Here is a 21,271-nt window from a genome sequence, read left to right on the forward strand (position 1 = left end):
GTTGAGAGATAACTAGAGCTATATAGATAAAGAGCCATTTCCCCCATGGATTGAATCAAATATTCAATTTGAATCAATCGAATTTTCATCGATTGATGTAAATTCACCATAATTGTGAAAGAAAAATCGGATCCCGAATTATAACAAATCATGACAATTAAATCAATATTTATGAAATATCGTAAAATTGGATAAATAAAATTAATTAACTCAAAAAATGCTGTAATATTGGATGAATGAAATAAACATAAGTAGTGTTGACTAGGAAAATATTGAATATCTTTCAGGATTTGAAGACCTAGAGGTTCTCTGTCCTCAGCGCACCACAAGCAAACTGCACATGCTTCAGCCGATCAAAAACAATACCAGGTATTATTTGGTTGTCAATGTGAAGTGTGACCACTGGGGAAGAACAATAACCGCCTCCAGTCCATTACAGGTATGTCTTTCATTTTTCAAAATAGTTTTTCATCTTTTAATATTATAATTTATTGTTATGTATTCATTGATATGTTTTACCAACAGTCCCTTCCAATCTTTGTGTCGTGGATTGCAAAATAATTATCATTCTTTCTTGTTTAATAGCCTAATCATCTATACTATAATAAAGAAAAAAGCTGGCTTATACACGTACGGGATAGGAAATTCACGAATGACGCATCATCACTTCTGAACAACTGGATGGATTAAATTGGCATTTTGCACATTGATTCTTAATTTACCGAGGATGGTTATAGACCTATTTCAAATTCTTCAAGATTTCAGTAGGTCAAGTTTTCAGTTTGTCAATTTTCAATTGGACCCATGCGGAGCACGGGTTGCCTGCTAGTATGTACAGAGTGAGTCATATGTATGGGAACCCTTCAATAAGTTGGAGACTGTTGTAGATATAATACTGTAACTTTCAGGATAAGTTACTAGTCAAATACCTTTTGACGTACACCTGAATTTTAACCCCACATAAGAGGGTGACTTGAGGGTAGTAACTCAAATATTTTAAATGTAAACACCCATTGTGTGGTACATCATTTTTAAGGTTTTTTTTTAAACAAGAAAGATAGCATCGATAAAAATGATGTATGATACTTTTATCCAAAATGGCAGCTGATTGAACTTTATCAATTTTATTCCTTCAAAAAATAAAACTTCAATCAGCCGCCATTTTGGATAAAAGTATCTTAGAACATCTTTATTGATGTCATCTTTCTTGTTTTGGAAATGCCTTACAAATGATGTACCACACAATGGGTGTTCACTTTTAAAATATTCGAGTTTGTAACATATTTAATTTGGATTGATAAATAAAAATCCCTAGTTGAAATATTTATAGGTCTAAGTGAAGTAATTGGCTAATATCGCCAAAGAGATAGCGTAAAGATTAGATAATATCAGACGTCCTGGCTAAACTGTACAACAGCCTAAGAGGAATGGAAATAAATTTTGCTACTATATAATATTATATAAAATATTGAAAATTGAGGTTAAGCATAAATATTTACTGATCGGCGACCTAACGATCGACCGAGCCATACAACATAGAATCTGACCAAACACCTTGGCAGAAATTTATTGTGGCAAAACAGTATGCAATTTGAGGAACTAAAAGTCTCACGTGGCTAATTATTGTAATGTATGAAACAACTAATAACCTATAAAAAATTACTTAGCATGTAAAGAGCATATTTAAAAACACAACAAAAATAATTAAATGTATTAAGGAAGTAGGAGGTTACTGGGCGCATGAATACTGTAATAATTTGCATGCACCAATCAAATAGTGGCAATTGATAGGCGGCAATAGTGAGCCGATTCAAAAATATTTGTATATATTTCTACAAATAATAAGAATTTATAAAAAATTGTTGTATAGTCTATGTTTTGGATATGGCCCGAAGGCAAAGAAATTATTAAATATGTAATATAAGTAATAATTTAATATTTTGGTACGGTCTATTTGAGCCTTGAATGGCGGAGGAATAGAATATTCAAATTTTATGCAAATTTAGAAATCGGAAATGAGAATTGTAAAATTGAGAAACGAGAACCACACTCGCCTGCCAACTACCACCATGAGAGGTCACCAAAAATTATAGAGCGTAATACCTTGCTATACCTTGAAAAATTTCTCATAAGACTTTGTGATGCTCTTATAAAGCAAAAGTCATTTTTAAATAATTTTGTAACCCCTTGGAAGAGACGACTCCGGCTACCATAATCCAGGACCACCAGGAGTTGGATCGACATCAGCAGCTCATAAGAAAATTCCGGCACGTGAGTGAAAAATATTGAAATAGTGATAGGGCGCCCTCAGTGCTTCGAAATTAAATAAGAATCAAAGCTAGCTTGTCGAAAGGGTTTCTTATAAATTAAGAATTTGGTAAAAATACTTGCGCAAGTAAATGTAGTATAAAAGGTATTTTATTAGAAAGTCACGAATCAATTCATATATTGGAAGATCTATCAATCAAAGAAGTATAAAATCTAGGCTGTTAATACAATATTCATATGATCATTAATTTCTGCAATATAATTTGCGATAGTTTATTGTAGCTCTGATTCACTGGATGAATTGCTCTATTTATTCCTTCAGGTGCCGAATCTCGCACCCTGAGATAAAAATATATTTATTACAAAGAAATCTATTAGATACTATAGAATTTAATATATATATTTGGATTACTAGTTTGTCAATTTGTCATGCTGATTTTAAGAATCTATTTTTAATAGAATTGTCCAAGTCGACAGGTATTAGCAAGATGATATCGCAGCTACATGCAAATAAATGCATATGATCATAAAAATGAAAGCACATGGTAACGTTTCGTGCTATAAAATTTAAAGAATAGTATTTAGCCTGTGATATTTTATTGATTTCGATTATTGTTTTATCTTATATTATATATTTTTGTCGCTCTATATATTTTTGCTCTGATTTATTTTTTGAGATATTTGTTAATATATGTATCAAATTGTTTATGGTGTACGATTTATTTTTATTCCTCAATACTATAGGATAAGTATTATATATATTTTTTTTAATGAATTATCAGAATTATTGTGGAATCTCATATCTGGGCCTATAAAGATTTTTATGAGACTGTGTCCTATAAAAAACCACGACCTGATCTTTATAATTATTAAAATATTTCATGCTCTACCGATTGATGCCAAGCAGGAGGCTAATCGTTATTTAACTATAAAAAATAACGTGACAAGTTACAACCCCTAAGTCCGTCTCCCCCTTATGAGGGGTTGAAATTCAGTGACACATCAAAAGGTGGAGTATGGAGTAATAACTTATCCTGAGAGTTACAATATTATATCTACAACAGTCTCCAATTTTTTGAAGGGCTCCCATACATATGACTCATTCTGTATAATAAAATTGAGAAATTTTTGTTTCACCATCATGAATTCTACTCCTCTTGATTATTTTCTAGATTCACAATGAGACTACCTATGCAATGGGTATTTACTACAAGAAGCCTGTGCTGGAAAGCCTCGGTATCGACCATATCGGAGAATCTGTGAATCCTTTCGACGATAAGAATAGAATAGCTGTGATAGAACCTGATGAAGTGTACAACGTTCCCTTATTTGTTGCCTACCATTGTAAATTGCACATTCTTCCCGCTTATGTAGAGTAAGTATCAAATATTATAAATAGTGAAATAAATAGATTTATCCATTCTTAAACACTTTTAAAATAACCTGATAAGTTGAATAATAGTATTTTACAATAATTGGACAAAAAGTATATAGGAGAAAAGATTTAATAAAATTTTTGTGAAATGGGTTGCTTGGAAAATTCATCCTGAATTGTAGCATCTATACTAACGTATTTATTGTCGATTTTTCAGATTTAATCTTTTCTTCTAGCTGAACAACATATTACTGAAAACATAATTTTGCTTCAGCTTTGAATTATGGAATTCGAACGTAATATAGTATTGGTACAGATAGAATATCGAATAATCAATATCAACATCAGATACAATATGCAATATAGTATTGATTTAATGTACAAAAAATTACTGTAGTTTTTCAATTTTACAAAATATCTATACTATAGCTCTTTCCTGCAACTAATACTGGAGTAATCAGCATTCATAGTTTGAATTCAATAAGTTATAGGATATTTTCTTCTATTATCGTTCAATCAACTTGGAAAAAAGTAGTATAATTCTTTTGTATTTTTACAGTTCCTATCATATAGCAGAGACTGGATTATGGTGGCAGGAGCTAGCATCTGATTTGAACTCTCCTAGAGATTTGATTTGTTTACCAAAAGATGAGAAGGATACGACTGTATTTTCAATGAGAGTAAGTACAATAAATATCTTAGCTTTTGCCAAATTAAATTTTTATGTACAGAATCAAAGTATATGGAAGATCAGCTTCAAATGATCTTTGGCAAATTTATTCGTTTTAATAATTAATTAGTTCGAGAATAAACCTGTTTATTTATTCAAAAATCTTTGCAAATTCATACAAACTGAAGTTTTCTTTCTTCAATACTACTATTTTGTCTTATTCTTCATTAATTTTTTTATCAAAACCGCTTAAAATATTTATTTTTTCATTGATTTATTCTGTTATTATAACACACTTATGGCTCTATTGAATTTTCAACAATAAAGACTATAATATTATAAATAACGCGTCATCATCAATACAGACTCCGAATTTTCTCCAATTAAAATTATCATCACATCATGTTACTAAAAAAATCTACAATTAATATTATTAAAGACATTATGTTTCATAGCTTCCCTCAACTATTATTCTCACTTTCATCTCAGGTTTCACCCCACGATTCACACGACAACTATTATCTTCATGTTCTACTCAGAAAAATACTCAATGTGCATTATGAGGGCAATAATGGGATTTAGTTCCTGGTGCCCTCAAATATGTATATTTTCAAATTAATACATAATAAATAAAATATTCAATTTATGTTATATTTTCTATATGTAATACCAATTTGACTTGTGTTTCAGGTAGTATGTGAGGAAGGAAGGCCTACGAACCGGGTCTCTCGCTCGATTCCCAACTACAAGATAAGACTGATGCCTCCCCTGGCCGTGCACAACCGACTGCCTTACGCCATACAAGTCAGCATTCCGACAATAAAGTACGACGTCAGGATTGAGGCCGGCGAAAAGGCCAATATCTATTTTTTGAATCTGACTAAAACGCACAAAATTAGTGTAGAGGTAAGTGTTTGTCAAATTATTCTATACTATGGATACGATCTCTCAGATAGTAACTGTAGTATTGAACATTTTGTCCAGAATGTCAATTGTAGTGATTACGAAGAACATGGAGGCAAAATCATCTTTCAAGAAACATATCATATGTATTATGTTCTCGTAATAGAATAATACTCCAATGCACCGTGATACTGATCGTCAAAAGTTCCAAAGTTTCCAAATCAGTAGTAATAGGCCTATTCCTCAAATAAATTGGTGAATAATCTGTTTACTATTATCAACTTTTAGGAGTGTCGGGGGTTTTTCAATGTTAATGAATTTACTCTCTTTTGCAGTATCAAATATTTAATTCATCATCAAACTTGGTTCATTCACATCTCATCTTATTATCCACGCACAAGCATAGGGCACATATGGGTGTCTTCCTCTCCAAATGAATTATGAACATTATTGTTGGTTCAATATTTACAACTAAGAAATTTTCCTCTATTGAAGATGAACTAATAAATTATTAGTCATAACCATAGAGAAGAGATGTTATAATTAGATATTCCATGGTATAGGCCATTTATTTTGCAAATCTCGAGCCAATTTCTTGTCAACTCATTCCGATTACTATCGACTACTGTCTATCACAGTATTATTACTTGGCCAAGTGAGAGTGTAAGTACGGCACATTAAGAGAAACTTCCAGTGTCACATATATAGCTTTACGAAAAAAAACTACTAGTACTATCGGCTTGAGTTAACATTGAAAATTGGAACATAAACCCCCTATACCATGCGATATCTTCTTAAGCTATATTTTCTCTATGTCATAACGTTTTCCTCATTAACAACCATTGTCGGAGTCTATTACTTCGTTCTCTTATATTGGATTGATGTGTGGCAGGTTCCTTGCTACCTGGGCATTCCGTGGCTAGGCTCGTTCACACTGAGCTCAGACCTGGAGGAGAAGGTGGTTACGATGGCAACGGAGCACGACACGGAGGGAGGCAACAAACAGCTGGGTCTCAATATCAAGGTCGACCGAACAGAGTCGTGCGAACTCATCTTCCACGCGCCATACTGGATCATCAACAAAACGTCGCTGCCTCTTCAAATCAGGGTATAGGCAACAACATTTGGTACTCTATTTATTTCCGTTTACACAGTGTCAGTTTTAACTAAATTCAATTCCAAACTGGATCGAATCCATATCAAGTATCGTTCGTTATAATGTCGTCTGATTACCAACGCACAAGCTTGGAGCACATGATGTGGGCATCACTCACATGTATTTCATATTTTGAAAAACGTTATGTTTGCTCCAATGGCTGCAGTTTAGACTTTGGACTATGAATATGCCTAGAAAGGTTAAAGAAGAGTGAACAATTTTTATCATGCTATAATATTATTTAAATAATGTACTAGTAAGAAGCCCTTTTATGCCAGTTTTACCTCGCCGTTTCTCCTCTGTTATAAAAGTTCATGAAAACATTCAAACCAATTCATGAATTTCAACAAACTTAGTTCAAATTTCAATAGATATTGAGCTGAAAAAAGAAGGTTTGAAACCTGATATGCAACAAGCTGGATGAATTCGAAAACCTTCAATGAATGTAACTTTAATAAAAATTCTTACTAACTTTTATTTCATTCTTATGAAAACTAGATTCTATTTATTAGACTTAGACTGTAGAATAAACGGTATTGACTTTTTTGCAGGCTTCCTTAACAGATGTTGTGTACGAGGCACAAAGTGAAGAGCCACTGCTCTACTGCTTCAGAAAGCAGCGCAAACGCTGCATCAGACTGAGAGCCTACCATTCTTCCTGGTCGTCTGCTTTCTCTTTGGACACTGTTGGCAGTTCGGGCTTGGTCATTTGCAGGTAATGTTTCCATCCTTATTCAAATGTTTATGTTGGTGACTTAAGCTAAACCACCTTTCTCAGGTAATATTTGAATGCCCTCGAAGCCTACTGAAAATAAATACTCAAATAGTTTATTAGCTTCAATAAATTAGAAGTTCAATCCTTTAAGAATCTTACTTTATGATTCAATAACAATTCAATAATCATTTTTATTCCAATTGCAGTGAATTGTTGCTTTGTATGATTCACATTATCACATATATTTCTTTTTAGAATTAGGGTATGGATGAATGAAGTTTTATTCTCAATATAAGCTCAAAACAAGAAAATGTAAAATACATGCATATCAAAAACAAAAACAAGTAAACAAATTTATAATATACAGAGCTGCATATTAACGAATCACAAAATTAATATTACTTTATTGACAAAAAAATACAAACTAGCACGTAAGGTGCAACTTACGGATCGCTGGAGGGAACCTAACACTCTATTTTACTAGAGCAATAGAATAGACTGAAAAAAGAATAAAGAGAGATAAAAGATAAAAACATTTTTGGGCTGTAATCAAAATAGGAAATTAGTATATAATTATTAAAGATATGATGCAAGTTATAGAAAGCAAAAGAAAATTATAAAAAAAATAGAGATTAGTAATCTTCTAATAGGGGTTAGTAATCTTCCATCAAAACATACAGCATTTGGAGTCTCGAATTGATGCACTAATTATTACATTACAGGAAATCAAACCAGACATAGTTATTGTGACTGAACATAAATTAAATGAAAATGAAATTCAAAAAATTAAAATACCAGGATATTATTGTAAGTGTTGGTATGTAAGGAAGTCTTTTAGGGGGGGGTGGAGTATTGATATTAGTATCTGATAAACTAATCGAATGCAGAAACATCATGACTAAGACAATAAATGTGATAAATGAAGATAAGATTTTTGAGACATGTACAATAGAAATAGAAATATATAACAAGAAATATATTGTAGCTGGATTTTATAGAACTCCATCAGAAAATATTGAGATGTTCCTGGAAAAATTTAATCGATTTTTAATAGAGATCTGTAAGATTAATAAAAATGTAGTAATAGGAGGAGACTTCAATGTCGATGTTTTGAGGGAGGGTAGAAAGAAAACTGATTTTATCAATGTAATAAATATGCATGGATTAAAATATACCGTAGATATACCCACTAGAATAACTGACTCATGTGAATCGGCAATTGATAATTTCATCACCAGTCTTAACAAAAGGGATATTCTTGTGGAGTGTTTAATTACGGCACTCTCGGATCACGATGGGCAAATTTTCAATATATTAGATGTAAATAATAAGCTTAAAAGTAAAGGAGTTATTAAAATGGTTAGGAGGTATGAAAATGATCAAATCACTTGTTTTAAGAATGACCTAGCCACAATAGACTGGACTGAGCTTTATTTGAGTCCTGTTGAGAGTAAATTCACTTATTTTTACAATTCACTGAAGTATTATTTCAATTGGCATTTTCCTCTAAGTAGAATTGTGAAGAAGAGACTTAAAAATAAGTGGATTGATGTTGAAGTTGTCAATGAGCACGAAAATCTCATACAAGCTAATAGATTATTTAGGACAAATAAAAGTGATATCAATTTGAAGGAAAATTTAAAAGCTCATAAGAAACGCTTTAGAAAAACTATTCAATTAAAGAAAACTAAACACATTGAAGCTAAACTAAAAAATTCAACAAATGTAAATAAAACAATTTGGCATATAGTGAATACCGAGACACAAAACAAAAATGATAAGGTTTGCAAGAATATTTTACTCAGGAATAACAATTTAGTTATAGATAATCCCTATGATGTCGCAAATATGCTTAACACTAATTTTGTAGAAATGGTCGATACTCATGTTGTACCGAATCTAAGCAAATCTGGCACACCAATAAATGATAAAGAGCTACATATCACAGATTTCAAGTTTATCTCCAAAACAATTGATGAAGAGACATTGTCCAATATCATTGATTCAATTAAACCAAAGTGGTCAGCAGGGTATGATGAAATTCCCATGCGTATTATAAAAGTAGCAAAATCATTCCTAATTAAGCCTCTGCTACATGTGATTAACGCGTCACTCATACTTGGTAAGTATCCAGATGAACTAAAAGTATCAAAAGTGATACCAGTGTTCAAAAAAGGAGATCCTTACGATCCTGCAAATTATAGACCTTTAGCAATTCAACCTTCAATAGCAAAAATATTTGAAAAAAGTATGCTAATACAGCTTATTAATTATTTTGAAACAAACAAATTACTAGACACGGAACAACATGGTTACAGAAAAAACAGGTCTACAACGACTGCCTTGATAGAGTTTATTGAAAATATTTTAGAGAAATTGGACAAAGGGTACAGCATTGTTGGCACCTTCCTAGATTTAACAAAAGCATTTGACTCTGTAGATCACAGAATATTATTAAAAAAACTAGAAACTTATGGAATTTGTGGAAAAGAGCTCAACTGGATGGAATCATATTTGGTGGGTCGAAGTCAATATGTAAATATAAAGTATTATGATAAAAATAAAGTGATATTAAATCTAGTTTAAGGTACATGAACTACTCTGTTCCGCAGGGATCTGTTTTGGGGCCATTTTTGTTCCTTTGCTATTTGGGGGGATTACCAAAATATGCGAAAGATGTAATTGAAAGTACTAAATTTTGTATGTACGCCGATGACATTAGTTTAAGCATATTCGACAAAGATTTGGATATAATCGAAGAAAAATGTAATGACACAATATTGCTTTTAAAAAACGTTTTAAGTAAAATGAACCTTTTATTAAATAATGATAAAACGAAATTTGTACATTTCACCTGTAGAAATCCCAAAAGAAAAAGTACACTGAAGCTAAATAAACTAAATAACATAACATTTTTAGGCGTAGATCTAGATAACAAACTCAATTGGGAAGAGCATGTATCAAGAGTATGTAAAAAAGTAAGTACAGGAATATTTGCACTAAGAAGGCTGGCACCCATTTGTAATTTATTAACTTTGAGATCCGTGTATTATGCCACTGTCCACTCTCATATTTCATATGGCATTGAGATTTATGGTGGGACTAGTGCATTTAACTTGAATAGGATATTAAAACTCCAAAAAGAAGCAGTAAGAAAAATATTTAATTTAAATAGACAAGAGTCGTGCAGGACATTTTTTTAAAAAGTTAGAATTAATGACGGTGTATGGACTTCATATTTATAAAACAATATTACACGTAAAAAATAATGAAGACAAATTCCCCAGGCAATCCAGTGTGCATGACTATAATACAAGAAATAGGAACAACTTTATTATCAAAGAACATAGTAAAGAGAAGTACAAACAAAGCCCGACCTATATGGGCATCAAATTCATCACTTACCTTCCTACTAAGATTAATCATGAAAAAGATATTACAAGGTTTAAAAACAAACTGAAAAAGTATATCGTGGAATTAGAATTATACAGTTATGAAGAATTTTATAGTGCCAACTCATTATGTATTTAGACTACCTATTGTTGATGTATTTTGTTTTTTACTTGTATTGATTTTATTATTTTGAAAATGATAAAGAAAGACGCATTCATGTACATTTTGATGTATGTTTTGAATAAAGAGATTGATTGATTGAGATTCAAATTGTGTGAACAGATTAATTTATTGATTTAAATTGCGAAAAAAACAGTGAGAAGAGCAGGGAAAATACAAAAAAAATAATAAAGAGGAGAAAAAAGAAAGAAAGATAACAGAATAGAAAGAAAAATAGACGGATCAAACAATAATATAGGTACTAAAACTCTAGAACTTCGGGAGTGAGCGACAAAAGCCAAATTTTAAGTAATCTCTTAATCTTATTTCCACAATTAGAAGCAGCAATGGCATTCTTGACCTCAAGTGGCAAAGCATTATAAAATCTAGGTGCCAGGAAAATGAACGTTTTACAAAAAAGAGTGCAATTGGGTTTAGGACATCTGATTTGGGAAGCCGCAGTCCGCCTGGTCTGTCGAAGTGCGGTAACTGGCTTACAGTAATCAATTGTCACGCCTCTATTTCCACTTATATTGAAGAACAGTGACAAAACCTTAAATACATATAGGAACCTAACAGGCAAAATTCTAAGATGACTGAACAGTGGAAATGTATGATCATCAAACTTACTGCCTGTTATCTGTCTTATAAAAGCTTTTTGAAGTTTAATAATTGGATCCTGATTAGCGTAATAGCAGTTAAATACTGTCACTGTATTTAAAGCTATTAAATAATTAGTTGATATTTGAAAGCAAGTTTTCGCATTACATTATCAAACCAAAAATTTCTATTGTGATAATTATTTTCAAAAATTATTCAAGTATAATTATTGAAAAAATACTATAATTAACAGAATCACAGAAAAGTGTTTAATAATTATTATTATTCATTATTTGAGGTTCCTTCGTTCATTTGTTATAAAGAGCCAACTACTCTATCATTTAACTTAACATCTACACCAATTTCATATTAACTCTTCCTTCACAGGGATCATGAGAGAAACCGGAAGTACAGAATATTACTAAAAGTAGAGTTGGCCAACTCCTGTCCGCATCTTACGAGAATAGTCTCCTTTCTTCCGAATTTCTTAGTGAGCAACGAGAGCAAGCGACCTCTCAGATTCATGGAGGACAACGAGAAGGCTGATCTTTGGATAGACCTGGCTCCTTCACAGGTATGCATTCTATTTTTCCGATTTAATAATATATTTCATCTCTCACTCTCATAAGACCATGTGACACTTGAACAAAAAATCATGTTTTTGGACTCAGGGGACCTTGAAACGTATAGAAAACTTGAATTCAGGGTACCTTAATTTTTTTGGAAAGTAATACTTTCCTTACCTATGGTAATAGGGCAAGGAAAGTAAAAATGACTTGACAACTTTTTATCACTGTACCCATGCCTCTGAGACCTCTTCCTCTAGATTGTAAATTAGTGAACTGTATTAATTTATACTTATATCTTCTTGTTTCAGTGTAACTGATATAATCGTGTAACTTATATAATAGAGTGTAACCCAGTGTAATCAACTTATATGTTGTTGTTTCAGTGTACTCCTTTCTGGCCAGATACAGATTCCATGCACATGTTTGTCAAGTTCCGTGATAGTAAAGTCATATCTCAACATTTTCCAATCACCAGCATTCACAGTACTGTTTTGAGAATGGACAAAGGTGTAAGTAATATTCATTCAAGAAACTTCAAATTTATGCATGTAATAACATAACACAATATAATAATAACACACTTATAATAATACAACTTTCTTATAATAATAATTAAGAGGATGGAAAGGTATGCTCTGTCTGTTATAAAGATTGTAAAGACATGTATCAATATGAGTTGAGAATAATGCTATCATTAATGGACTGATAATGTCAATTCTACAATATTCCAATATTCGAATTGTTTGTTTATTGGAATATTTAAGCCGTGTTTCCTGATGTGTCATGGATCAAATACAAGGTTGCATGAAATCTCACAATTTTTTATTAAGACTTGATGCAATAACTCGTTCTTAATCATGTGTGGAAAATACATAATCTCTCATATCGACCAAAATTCATGTATTTTTTGAAGTTCACGATTTAAACTAATTACAACTCAATGTTTTTCTTGATATTGCAGAGTGCTTTATGTGTGGATGTGAGTGGTGGATGGGAAAGACCCTTCTGTATAGTTTTCAGACCCTACATTCCAGGTGACGCACCGGTTAGGGTAGACAATCTTTGCGAGGATCTATTTTTGAAAATACATCAGCAACAAATGGGCCAGGTAATTTAATTTAAACGTTACAATTAGTTATAAATAATGGTAGTCTAGCATTATATGATGATGACGAACTTGAAAATAGAAAAAGTCGTAATTTTAAAACTGCAATTTTGATTAATAATGAATTTTGATTACTATAAATAATGGTAGCCTACTAGCATTATATGATGATGACAAACTTGAAAATAGAAAAAGTCGTAATTTTAAAACTGCAATTTTGATTACTCAAACTTTGACGAGAAATTTGAAGATTTTTGATCTTCAGTCTTTGAAGATTATTACGATAAATACATACATACCAAAGAGTACTGTTTTGTAGCGCTCTTGTGAATAAATGATTGTTGACGGTCTAATACAAATAATTTTTCATCAGGTTGCTCTACTGAGTCCTTACCAGTCTCTACTGTATACTTGGGATGATCCTTGCAAAGAGCGATCTCTGCTGTGGAATATCTACAACAAGAAGAGCAGAGACTTCACTGCTGATCTGTGGAAGGTGAATACTACTTTTCATCATATTTTCCTCTTCACTATCAAATTAAATCAAATCAATTTCATTCACAAATCTAAATACATTAAAAAGATAAAATACACAAAAACAAAATTGTGGATTTCCCCCGTATAGACGCAGTTTCTCTCGTTCATCCAACTCTTCCTCCGTCATTATATATAACTTTAATAACAGTGCTTTCGCCGATTCTTATTACTTCATAATTTTCTATACATAAATTTCGCTGTCGATTAAATTCTTGTACCATGCTATAACTGTTATGTGATATATATACTCTTTGTAAATCATCATAAAATGTAACAATTCATTTTTTCAAAGTTGATCATGTCAATATGTCTTCCTTCGTATTAATTTATATGAGACTTTCCAAGAATAAAATATATTGAAAACAAATAAATTTCTTATCCAATTTCCAAACAGTAAATTAAATCACAATTTTTCTTCGCTCATAGTTAATCTATCAATTGCTATTATTAAGCTGGATTTCCAACTATCGTACGTGTCCGGTAAAGTTGAAATATGTCCCACAAGCTCTTAAAAGGGACTATTCATACTTGCTAGGCAGGGCTGAGAGGGACTAGTTGACCATAGTCCTATTAGAATCTAGGTAAATAATATCTTAATTCTACCGGACATGTACGATAGGTGGTAATCCAGCTTTATGCTATTAATTCTTTCTATTGAAGCTGGGTGGAAGCTGATATAAAGTTGCTGGTATTTTCCTTGAATACTAGAATAAGCTGGACAAGTCATATTGTCAATGTTAGCTCCAAGCTGTCCAGTGCGCTCTATCTTCTGCGAAAGTTGAAATCTGAAATTGAAGCAGGTATCCGCTGCTTACTGTCTTCTATACCATGTTTCACAGTCATGTCTGTTATTGACTTCACCTGTGTGGACACTCTGGACGACTTGGTCATGTGCTGCTTCTACAGATAAAGGCTGTTCGAGTGCTACTCACGGGCAGTGACAACATGGCTCATTGCAGACCACTCTTCAAGAGGCTGAAAATGCTTAATGTTGTAAATCAGCACCTTCTTGAATGTCTGGTTCGCATCAGAGACAGAGCTAGGAGTGCTGATACTCGTGGTGAGATACATGGCTATAAAACCCGTCAGACTCACCTTACCAACATGCCAAGATGCCGTTTAGCAAGGACTCAGAAAAGTTATCTTTTCATTGTATTCAAAATGTTCAACAAGCTGCCAGAGTGGGTCAAGGATAGTGGAAGTGATAGACAATTCCAAGCAGTATGAAATATTTCTTGGTGGAGCATCCATTTTATAGCCTGAGTGAATTTCTTGATAGTGAGATGACATTTTGAAACTTTCTTATGACATGTTTTATAAACCCTTGACACAGTCTATCTAGCAGCGCTGGTCAACGGCTTAGAATAAAACTAAAACTAAACTAATCTCACCCAATCATTAACTTGATTAGTCCTATGTGTGTTATTTTTTTCTAATGAATAAATATCATCAATTTTCTAAACTATAAATGTTTTGTTATTCATGGAAAATATAGTTTTGTCTGCGAAATTGACAATACCCAATTTTGCTGTTTCAGGACGGCTTCGGCCAAGAGCGAGTAAGCTTCCACATAGTGAGACAGAAGCAGCAGAACTCGGCGGCAGGTGCGGGTGGTGGCGGGGGAGGAACGGGAGGGGGGGCGGTGACGGCCAAACTGTCGGCCAGCCTGAAGCGGCTGTCAGCGCCAGCCGTCGAGGGGGGGCCAGCCAGCAGCAGCAGTGATGAGTCAGACTCCGACGAACTGCAAAAACCCCAGGTGAAAACTTCTATCTAGCGATTTTTAATACCATTTGAACCTGAGTTGAATATCTTTAAATTTTGTAACTATAATATTATGCCTACTGTACATCTAGTAACGTGTAATACCACACCTGTAGTATTAGCACCACTAGACTGTTGTCATCCGTGATCGGATCGGAGAGGTACATGACAGGAGTGGCCCTGTGGCCCTTTCTAACTATTATAACAGTACAGATTGTAACTTCTATAGTAGTGAGACTTTCACGTTTTGATGTCAGCAATTGATTAACATTATTTGATTGGCTGTTATTTGACAAAGCAGATAATTTAGTTCCAACATTTCCAACTCTGCACCGTTGACAAATCGGTTTCAGGCTATGAACAAATTTATAACGAACTACCAGAATATCTTATTTATCTTGCTACTTACCTATCCTATCTTAATAAAGAAAAGTTGAAAATCATGAAATAAATTTATTTTTTGATAATATATATTCTAGATGAAATTTATTTACAAGAGTCAACAAGATCAGATACATTTACCGAGATAACTTGAATCACAGCTATCTTTACTAAAGAATATGGAAAAGAGACATCACTGCCGTCCTATCATTTCCACTGACTCTATAACGTGAATTTCACCAATAGCTTGTAATTGATCACCTGCAACTCGTGATTTATTTATAGTTTTCAACTTTAAATGTACAACTAAGTAACTTCTTCTATATCATTGTTTTTTGAATTGCAACTTGTAGCTTGGAAATATTTTCTACCAACGTTTACTGATTTCATTATGGAGAGATTGTAATATTTGTATGAAATGTTTTTATTCTCAATTTTCAAAAATAGTTCAATAATAGTGTTATTAAATAATATCGATAAGAGTGTTTAATTAAAAAGTTTAAAATTTTAGAATTATGATTATTTTTCAAGTTGTTTTATTTAAAAACAATTTCTTTGCAGTTGAAGAAAACGAGAAAAGACAAAGTAGTAGTCTATTGGGTGAGCTACTTGGAAGGCCACCAGAGAGTGCTGCTGTTCACACAAGATGAGCGTCTGGCCTCACAGGCGCGCTGCAGAATCGATGCCGAAAAAAGTAACATCGAAATATTCTTTGCTCTAAGAGGCTTCGGTATTTCACTGGTGAGTCTTCTTGTTATAAACACACGGAACAGAATTATTTCATCAATATATTTTTGAGTTTCTTATATTTTGTGAGCAGCCTAACTGTCAATATTTTACTGCAATGCAATGGGAACCCATTTTATGTTGAATGATAGATTCGAAAATTGGAACTTGCTACTTATGTTTTTTTCTAACTTCTCATCTAAATTTCACTAACTCCACCTCAGTGACAAAGGCACCTCATACAGGAAGGAGAGCTAGAATACTCCTAAAAGAAACATTCAGTAATATGTAACTAATTAAATGATTAATACTCATATTTGATTAATCTAACCATTTATTAAATAAATAAATAAGAATCAATAAACATGGTATTTATACTGAACATTCAGCCCTAGAAACTCAAGTAATAATAAATAGAGGCGGTTATCTAGGAGATAGCTCTCAACAACCAATTCAAATAACTTCGGTGACTTTATTATCTTTTTATTTTCTGTGGTAAGAAACTGTGATATCTTCATCCTGCGTTCGTCGCTGGATATGGGTTTCTAGAGTTTTCTGACTTCAGTTATTGTAATTATTTTATAAAGTGTCGCAGATCCAAGTTCTTCTTAGTTTTTGTCCTCATTTTGACTGATTCGTCCTTTAGCCTTCTAATAATTATAATGTTCTGACTTCGATCATTTCCACCATATTATCTTCACATTATAAAATGTCGCAGATCAAAGTTTTTCGTTCTTTCTAGTTTTGCCCTCCCAAATTGAGTGATTATAATTGATTTTATCGACTATCCCGTTCAAATTTAATTATGCACACCAGAATGGCATTCAGTTAATTCATAAACTATCTTTTCAAAATATTGTATCTCCCAAATATGACAGATGTTTCCTAATCGCTATTCATTTATTCCAAAATATTATTCTATGTTCACTATTTTAGTTATCAGTTTCCATGAAATTAATAACTAAATTCCATATCGCACCACATTGCAACGACCTAAACTTGGATTGATTTTCGTTGTTGTAGACACAAGATACGAAGATACTATTCGATTATTCTGTAATAATATTATATGTTCACTATTATAGTGATCAGGCTCTTCCAAATGAATAATAACTCAATTAAATTTCACACCACATTGCAACGAGCTAGACGTGAATTGTTTTTTCTTATTGTAGACACAAGACACTAGGCAGCAACAGCAGCAGCGACAGAAAGAGCTGTTGTACGCGAGTGTTGTGGACTCTGCAGCCACGTGGGAGGTGAACGTGGCCCACAAGTGGAAGCTGCTTACACTCGAGCTGGCCTCCTGGGTGGAGGACAGGTGGCGCCAGGAAGTCAAGCGGGCGCAGATGAAGGACTTTGTACATGTGAGTGCCAACTGCTAACTGGTTTATGACTAGGATTCGCCTTCCATTTTATTATCAATCAAGAGCAATAGCCAATCTATAAAAAATGTACAAACAACTAAAAAGTAAAATTATCACTACTCTTTAACGTGCTTTAAAAACCGACTAGAAAATCTAAATCAAATAAAATCATGCTCTCTCATGAATTGACACTTTACTTTAGTATTGCATTTCTATTGGATGTTAATGTTGGATTTATAGAATATAATCTGTATCTGTATTTTTATGGCTAGTCCGTGAACAAATTAAATGATTATTTATTTATTTAAATAAAATAAAATGTAAATAACCAAGTCATCACTTTAGTCACCCATCATACCAATTTGTTCAATGCAAAAGTGTTTTATGTCTACATCTATGAAGTCTGGATTTTCTATTGATTTCAGGTTGATTTTGAGAAAATGCACATGACAAAACCATTTTTTGGTGAACTAAGAAGAAGATACAGCCCAGGTTTTTGGGTCCAGTACCGAAGATCTGATAATTATAATTTCCTTGATGTTAAGATTCACAGGTTCCAAGTAAGTTTCACAACATTCACATTTTTATATTCTCTCTAAAAAATTTCAAATGCACATTCTGTTCGAATTATATTTTCTATGTCAATTGTAGCCTATAACATTTCGTACATATCGTTCTATCTAATAAAAATATGAATCTCTTCAATATGATTCCACAACGTAATGGTAAATCCGCATTCCTCAAGGTAAATGTCAACGTTTGGATGGAAAAATACACATAGATTTAATCAATTAAAGTTTATTCATTTTATCTAAGCTACACACAACAAAATACAATCCATGTGCGTATTTATATAATATTATCTACCCACTCGATAACGAAATTCTTTTCTTTTATCTCCTAATCGAATAACTTATATTCATGGTATTTTATACCAACTTCAAACGATAAAGAGAATATCATGTCTAGAAGGTAAATCGTTAAACTATATATATGCCTAATACAAAAATACTAGTTACAGCAATTCTCTCTGTTGACAATATTTGTTAAACCCTTCCTGCTATAACTATTTTCTCCGTTGACAATATCAGGGAATTTAATAGCTTACTATTTTAGAATTTAGTTCAATAAATATGTATTATAAATAAATAACATTATATATCTGATAGGAGAATAATAATATTGCAAATTCGTGTTTTTATTTTTCAATAATACTGTATGATAATTCATTACAGATTGACAATCAAATGTCGGACGCAATATTCCAAACAGTAATACACCCGACTCCAGTGCCTCAGCATATTATAAGAAAAGTTGGTTTGAAGCCATGTATGCAGTTGATGCTATTGAAGAGACAGCCGAGCCTTCAAAGTCACGGCATCTACAAGTAAGAAAGTTCTATTCTTTCTTCTGATTTTTGGATTTCTCAATTATTATTGTTTTCCACAATAACAAGTAATTTCGGAATACATTAGCAATAACACGGGAATGTATTCAATCAGCTGAAGATGTGTATGCTGCAAATTCCCTCAAACCATGCCAACTACGAGGGAACAAGAAGTTTTATTTATTTATTCATTTATACAAATACAATCCAGTTAAAAACAATAGGCATTCGCCCAAAACTGCTCTAAACCTTAATTTGGAATACACAGTCTAGAGGTTAAGTAGAAATGATAACTTAATTCGCACACAATTTTGAGTCCTTGAAGATGTATCTACTACAATTTTGAATTTAACAGATTGATTAAATTCAAAATACAAATACAAACAAAAAGCTTGGCACTGGGCGACACCAAACGCCCTGCGATCGGTGCAGCCTGATCGTCAATTGTTGTCGAGTTATAGACCCAAACATGGCCGCCTCAATTGAGTCTCCTGCAAGTGCTACTTGCGAAACTTTGCAAGCGTTTGGGATTCGTTTTTTTCAAGCAAAAGGCAATAGTTCACCATTACTCTTAACGAAAAATTATCATAGTTTACACAGGAAAAGTATTGAGTGATGATATTGTGCGTGAATGGTGTTGGAAAATTTAAGACATCAGTTGAATCACAGTGCTGGTGCAACCAAACGGCTTCTCTAGCAAATAAAATGGGATAGTTACGATCATCCACCATACAAACCTCACTTGGCCACTAGTAACTTATACCTTCTCCCCAAACTCAAGACATTACTTTGAGGATAGAGCTTCCAAACTAACAAGTAACTCCAAAACAACATCATAACCTTTTTAAACTCATTTGGCGGTAGCATTTTATGAAGAGTTTTGGTAGGCTGGTCCACTGGTATGACAAATGCCACAACTTTCACGGCTATATGTTGGAGAAGAATAATAGGTGTAAGTAACTTTTAGCAAAACAATTATTATTTTATGTACTAGTACATTCGTTTTTTATTTATGGCCAATCGGAGGTTGAAAAAAATACCCTTGTATAATGTAAATAATCATTAATAATACCTCGTAGCGGTAGCGAATAAATAAAAATCCAAAAGTCGGTCATTGAACAAAAAAAGGTTGAGAATCTGTAGATAGAATATAGATGTGTAGTTGGAGGGAAAATTTAGATTCCCGGTTCCTCATTTCTGTATAAAATGATTGACAAACATTAGTTTTTCAAAGTTATGCTAATTGTTTTTAAAATGATTTTAAAAAGCGAGTGGTGTTTCGCGCTGAACAGAGGTAAATCTAGTTGTATTTATTCATTCACCTCATTCAATCAGCCAGATACATGTTGGAAGAAAACTAGAAAAATATAGTCGAAATAAATTACTATAATTTTTGATAAATTCAATTGTTTCAGGTTTGTAAAAATGGTGGTTCAAGAGTTTAGTGTTGAGCTGGATCGAGGATTTGTGCTGTCGTTGTACAACACTCTGCTGCCCTGGTTGAAGGAGGAGAAGCCAGCTGTCAGAATGAGAACGGACATCAGCATGCTGCACCAGTCTTGCACACCCAAGGTATGACAAACTATAGTTTGTGTAAAATAAGTTGAGACTTGGCCCTCCATCCGAAGAAATTACAGGGTTGCCAAATCGTGTAAAATTGCAAATTTCTCAAATTTCCAATTCAACGTCGGAATTGGATGTATGGATGTAGAATATCATTCCCGATAGTACTAATAGTAAAAAAGCTTCAGGGTTGAAGGATTAAAAAGAAATTCAACTTTTATGAAAATTGGAAACATCGCGAGGATAAAAATGATCCAGACACCAATAGAAAGAAGACATTCTCCCCGTTAATTTGATATGAAATTATTAGGCTTTACGACGCCCCATGATTCTGAGAGAAGTGATATTCAAAAGAAAAACAAATCTTCGCGATGTTTCCAGTTTTATCATAAAAGTTGAATTTCCGTTTAATCCTTTAACCCTGAAGCTTTTTTAGTACTGCTAGGATATTGGAGATGATATTCTACATCTAATTCTGACGTTGTATTGGAAATTTGAGAAAGTTGCAATTTTACACGATTTGGCAACCCTGTAATTTCTTCGGATGGAGGGCCAAGTCTCAACTTATTTTACACAAACTATATAGGCTCAATTCCAACAAATTATATGATTTATCTAACACATAACTGTAGCTAA

The 21,271-nt window shown here is 32.8% G+C and overlaps 1 protein-coding gene across 1 annotated transcript in view; it reads left to right on the forward strand.

Moving 5' to 3' along the window:
• The window catches only part of LOC111059115 (vacuolar protein sorting-associated protein 13A), a 93,796-nt gene that overhangs the window by 60,051 nt on the left and 12,474 nt on the right, over positions 1-21,271 (forward strand). The window contains exons 41-56 of the mRNA XM_039432290.1: positions 288-439; positions 3,441-3,643; positions 4,203-4,323; positions 5,004-5,219; positions 6,109-6,324; positions 6,924-7,087; positions 11,627-11,813; positions 12,192-12,317; positions 12,770-12,916; positions 13,287-13,409; positions 14,988-15,206; positions 16,154-16,333; positions 17,494-17,685; positions 18,111-18,245; positions 18,921-19,072; positions 20,488-20,644. Of these exons, the coding sequence (XP_039288224.1) occupies positions 288-439; positions 3,441-3,643; positions 4,203-4,323; positions 5,004-5,219; positions 6,109-6,324; positions 6,924-7,087; positions 11,627-11,813; positions 12,192-12,317; positions 12,770-12,916; positions 13,287-13,409; positions 14,988-15,206; positions 16,154-16,333; positions 17,494-17,685; positions 18,111-18,245; positions 18,921-19,072; positions 20,488-20,644 (2,690 nt within the window). The remainder of the gene's footprint in view (positions 1-287; positions 440-3,440; positions 3,644-4,202; positions 4,324-5,003; positions 5,220-6,108; positions 6,325-6,923; positions 7,088-11,626; positions 11,814-12,191; positions 12,318-12,769; positions 12,917-13,286; positions 13,410-14,987; positions 15,207-16,153; positions 16,334-17,493; positions 17,686-18,110; positions 18,246-18,920; positions 19,073-20,487; positions 20,645-21,271) is intronic.

Source organism: Nilaparvata lugens, chromosome 7 (genome assembly GCF_014356525.2).
Source record: "Nilaparvata lugens isolate BPH chromosome 7, ASM1435652v1, whole genome shotgun sequence".
Taxonomy (NCBI): Eukaryota; Metazoa; Arthropoda; class Insecta; order Hemiptera; family Delphacidae; genus Nilaparvata; species Nilaparvata lugens.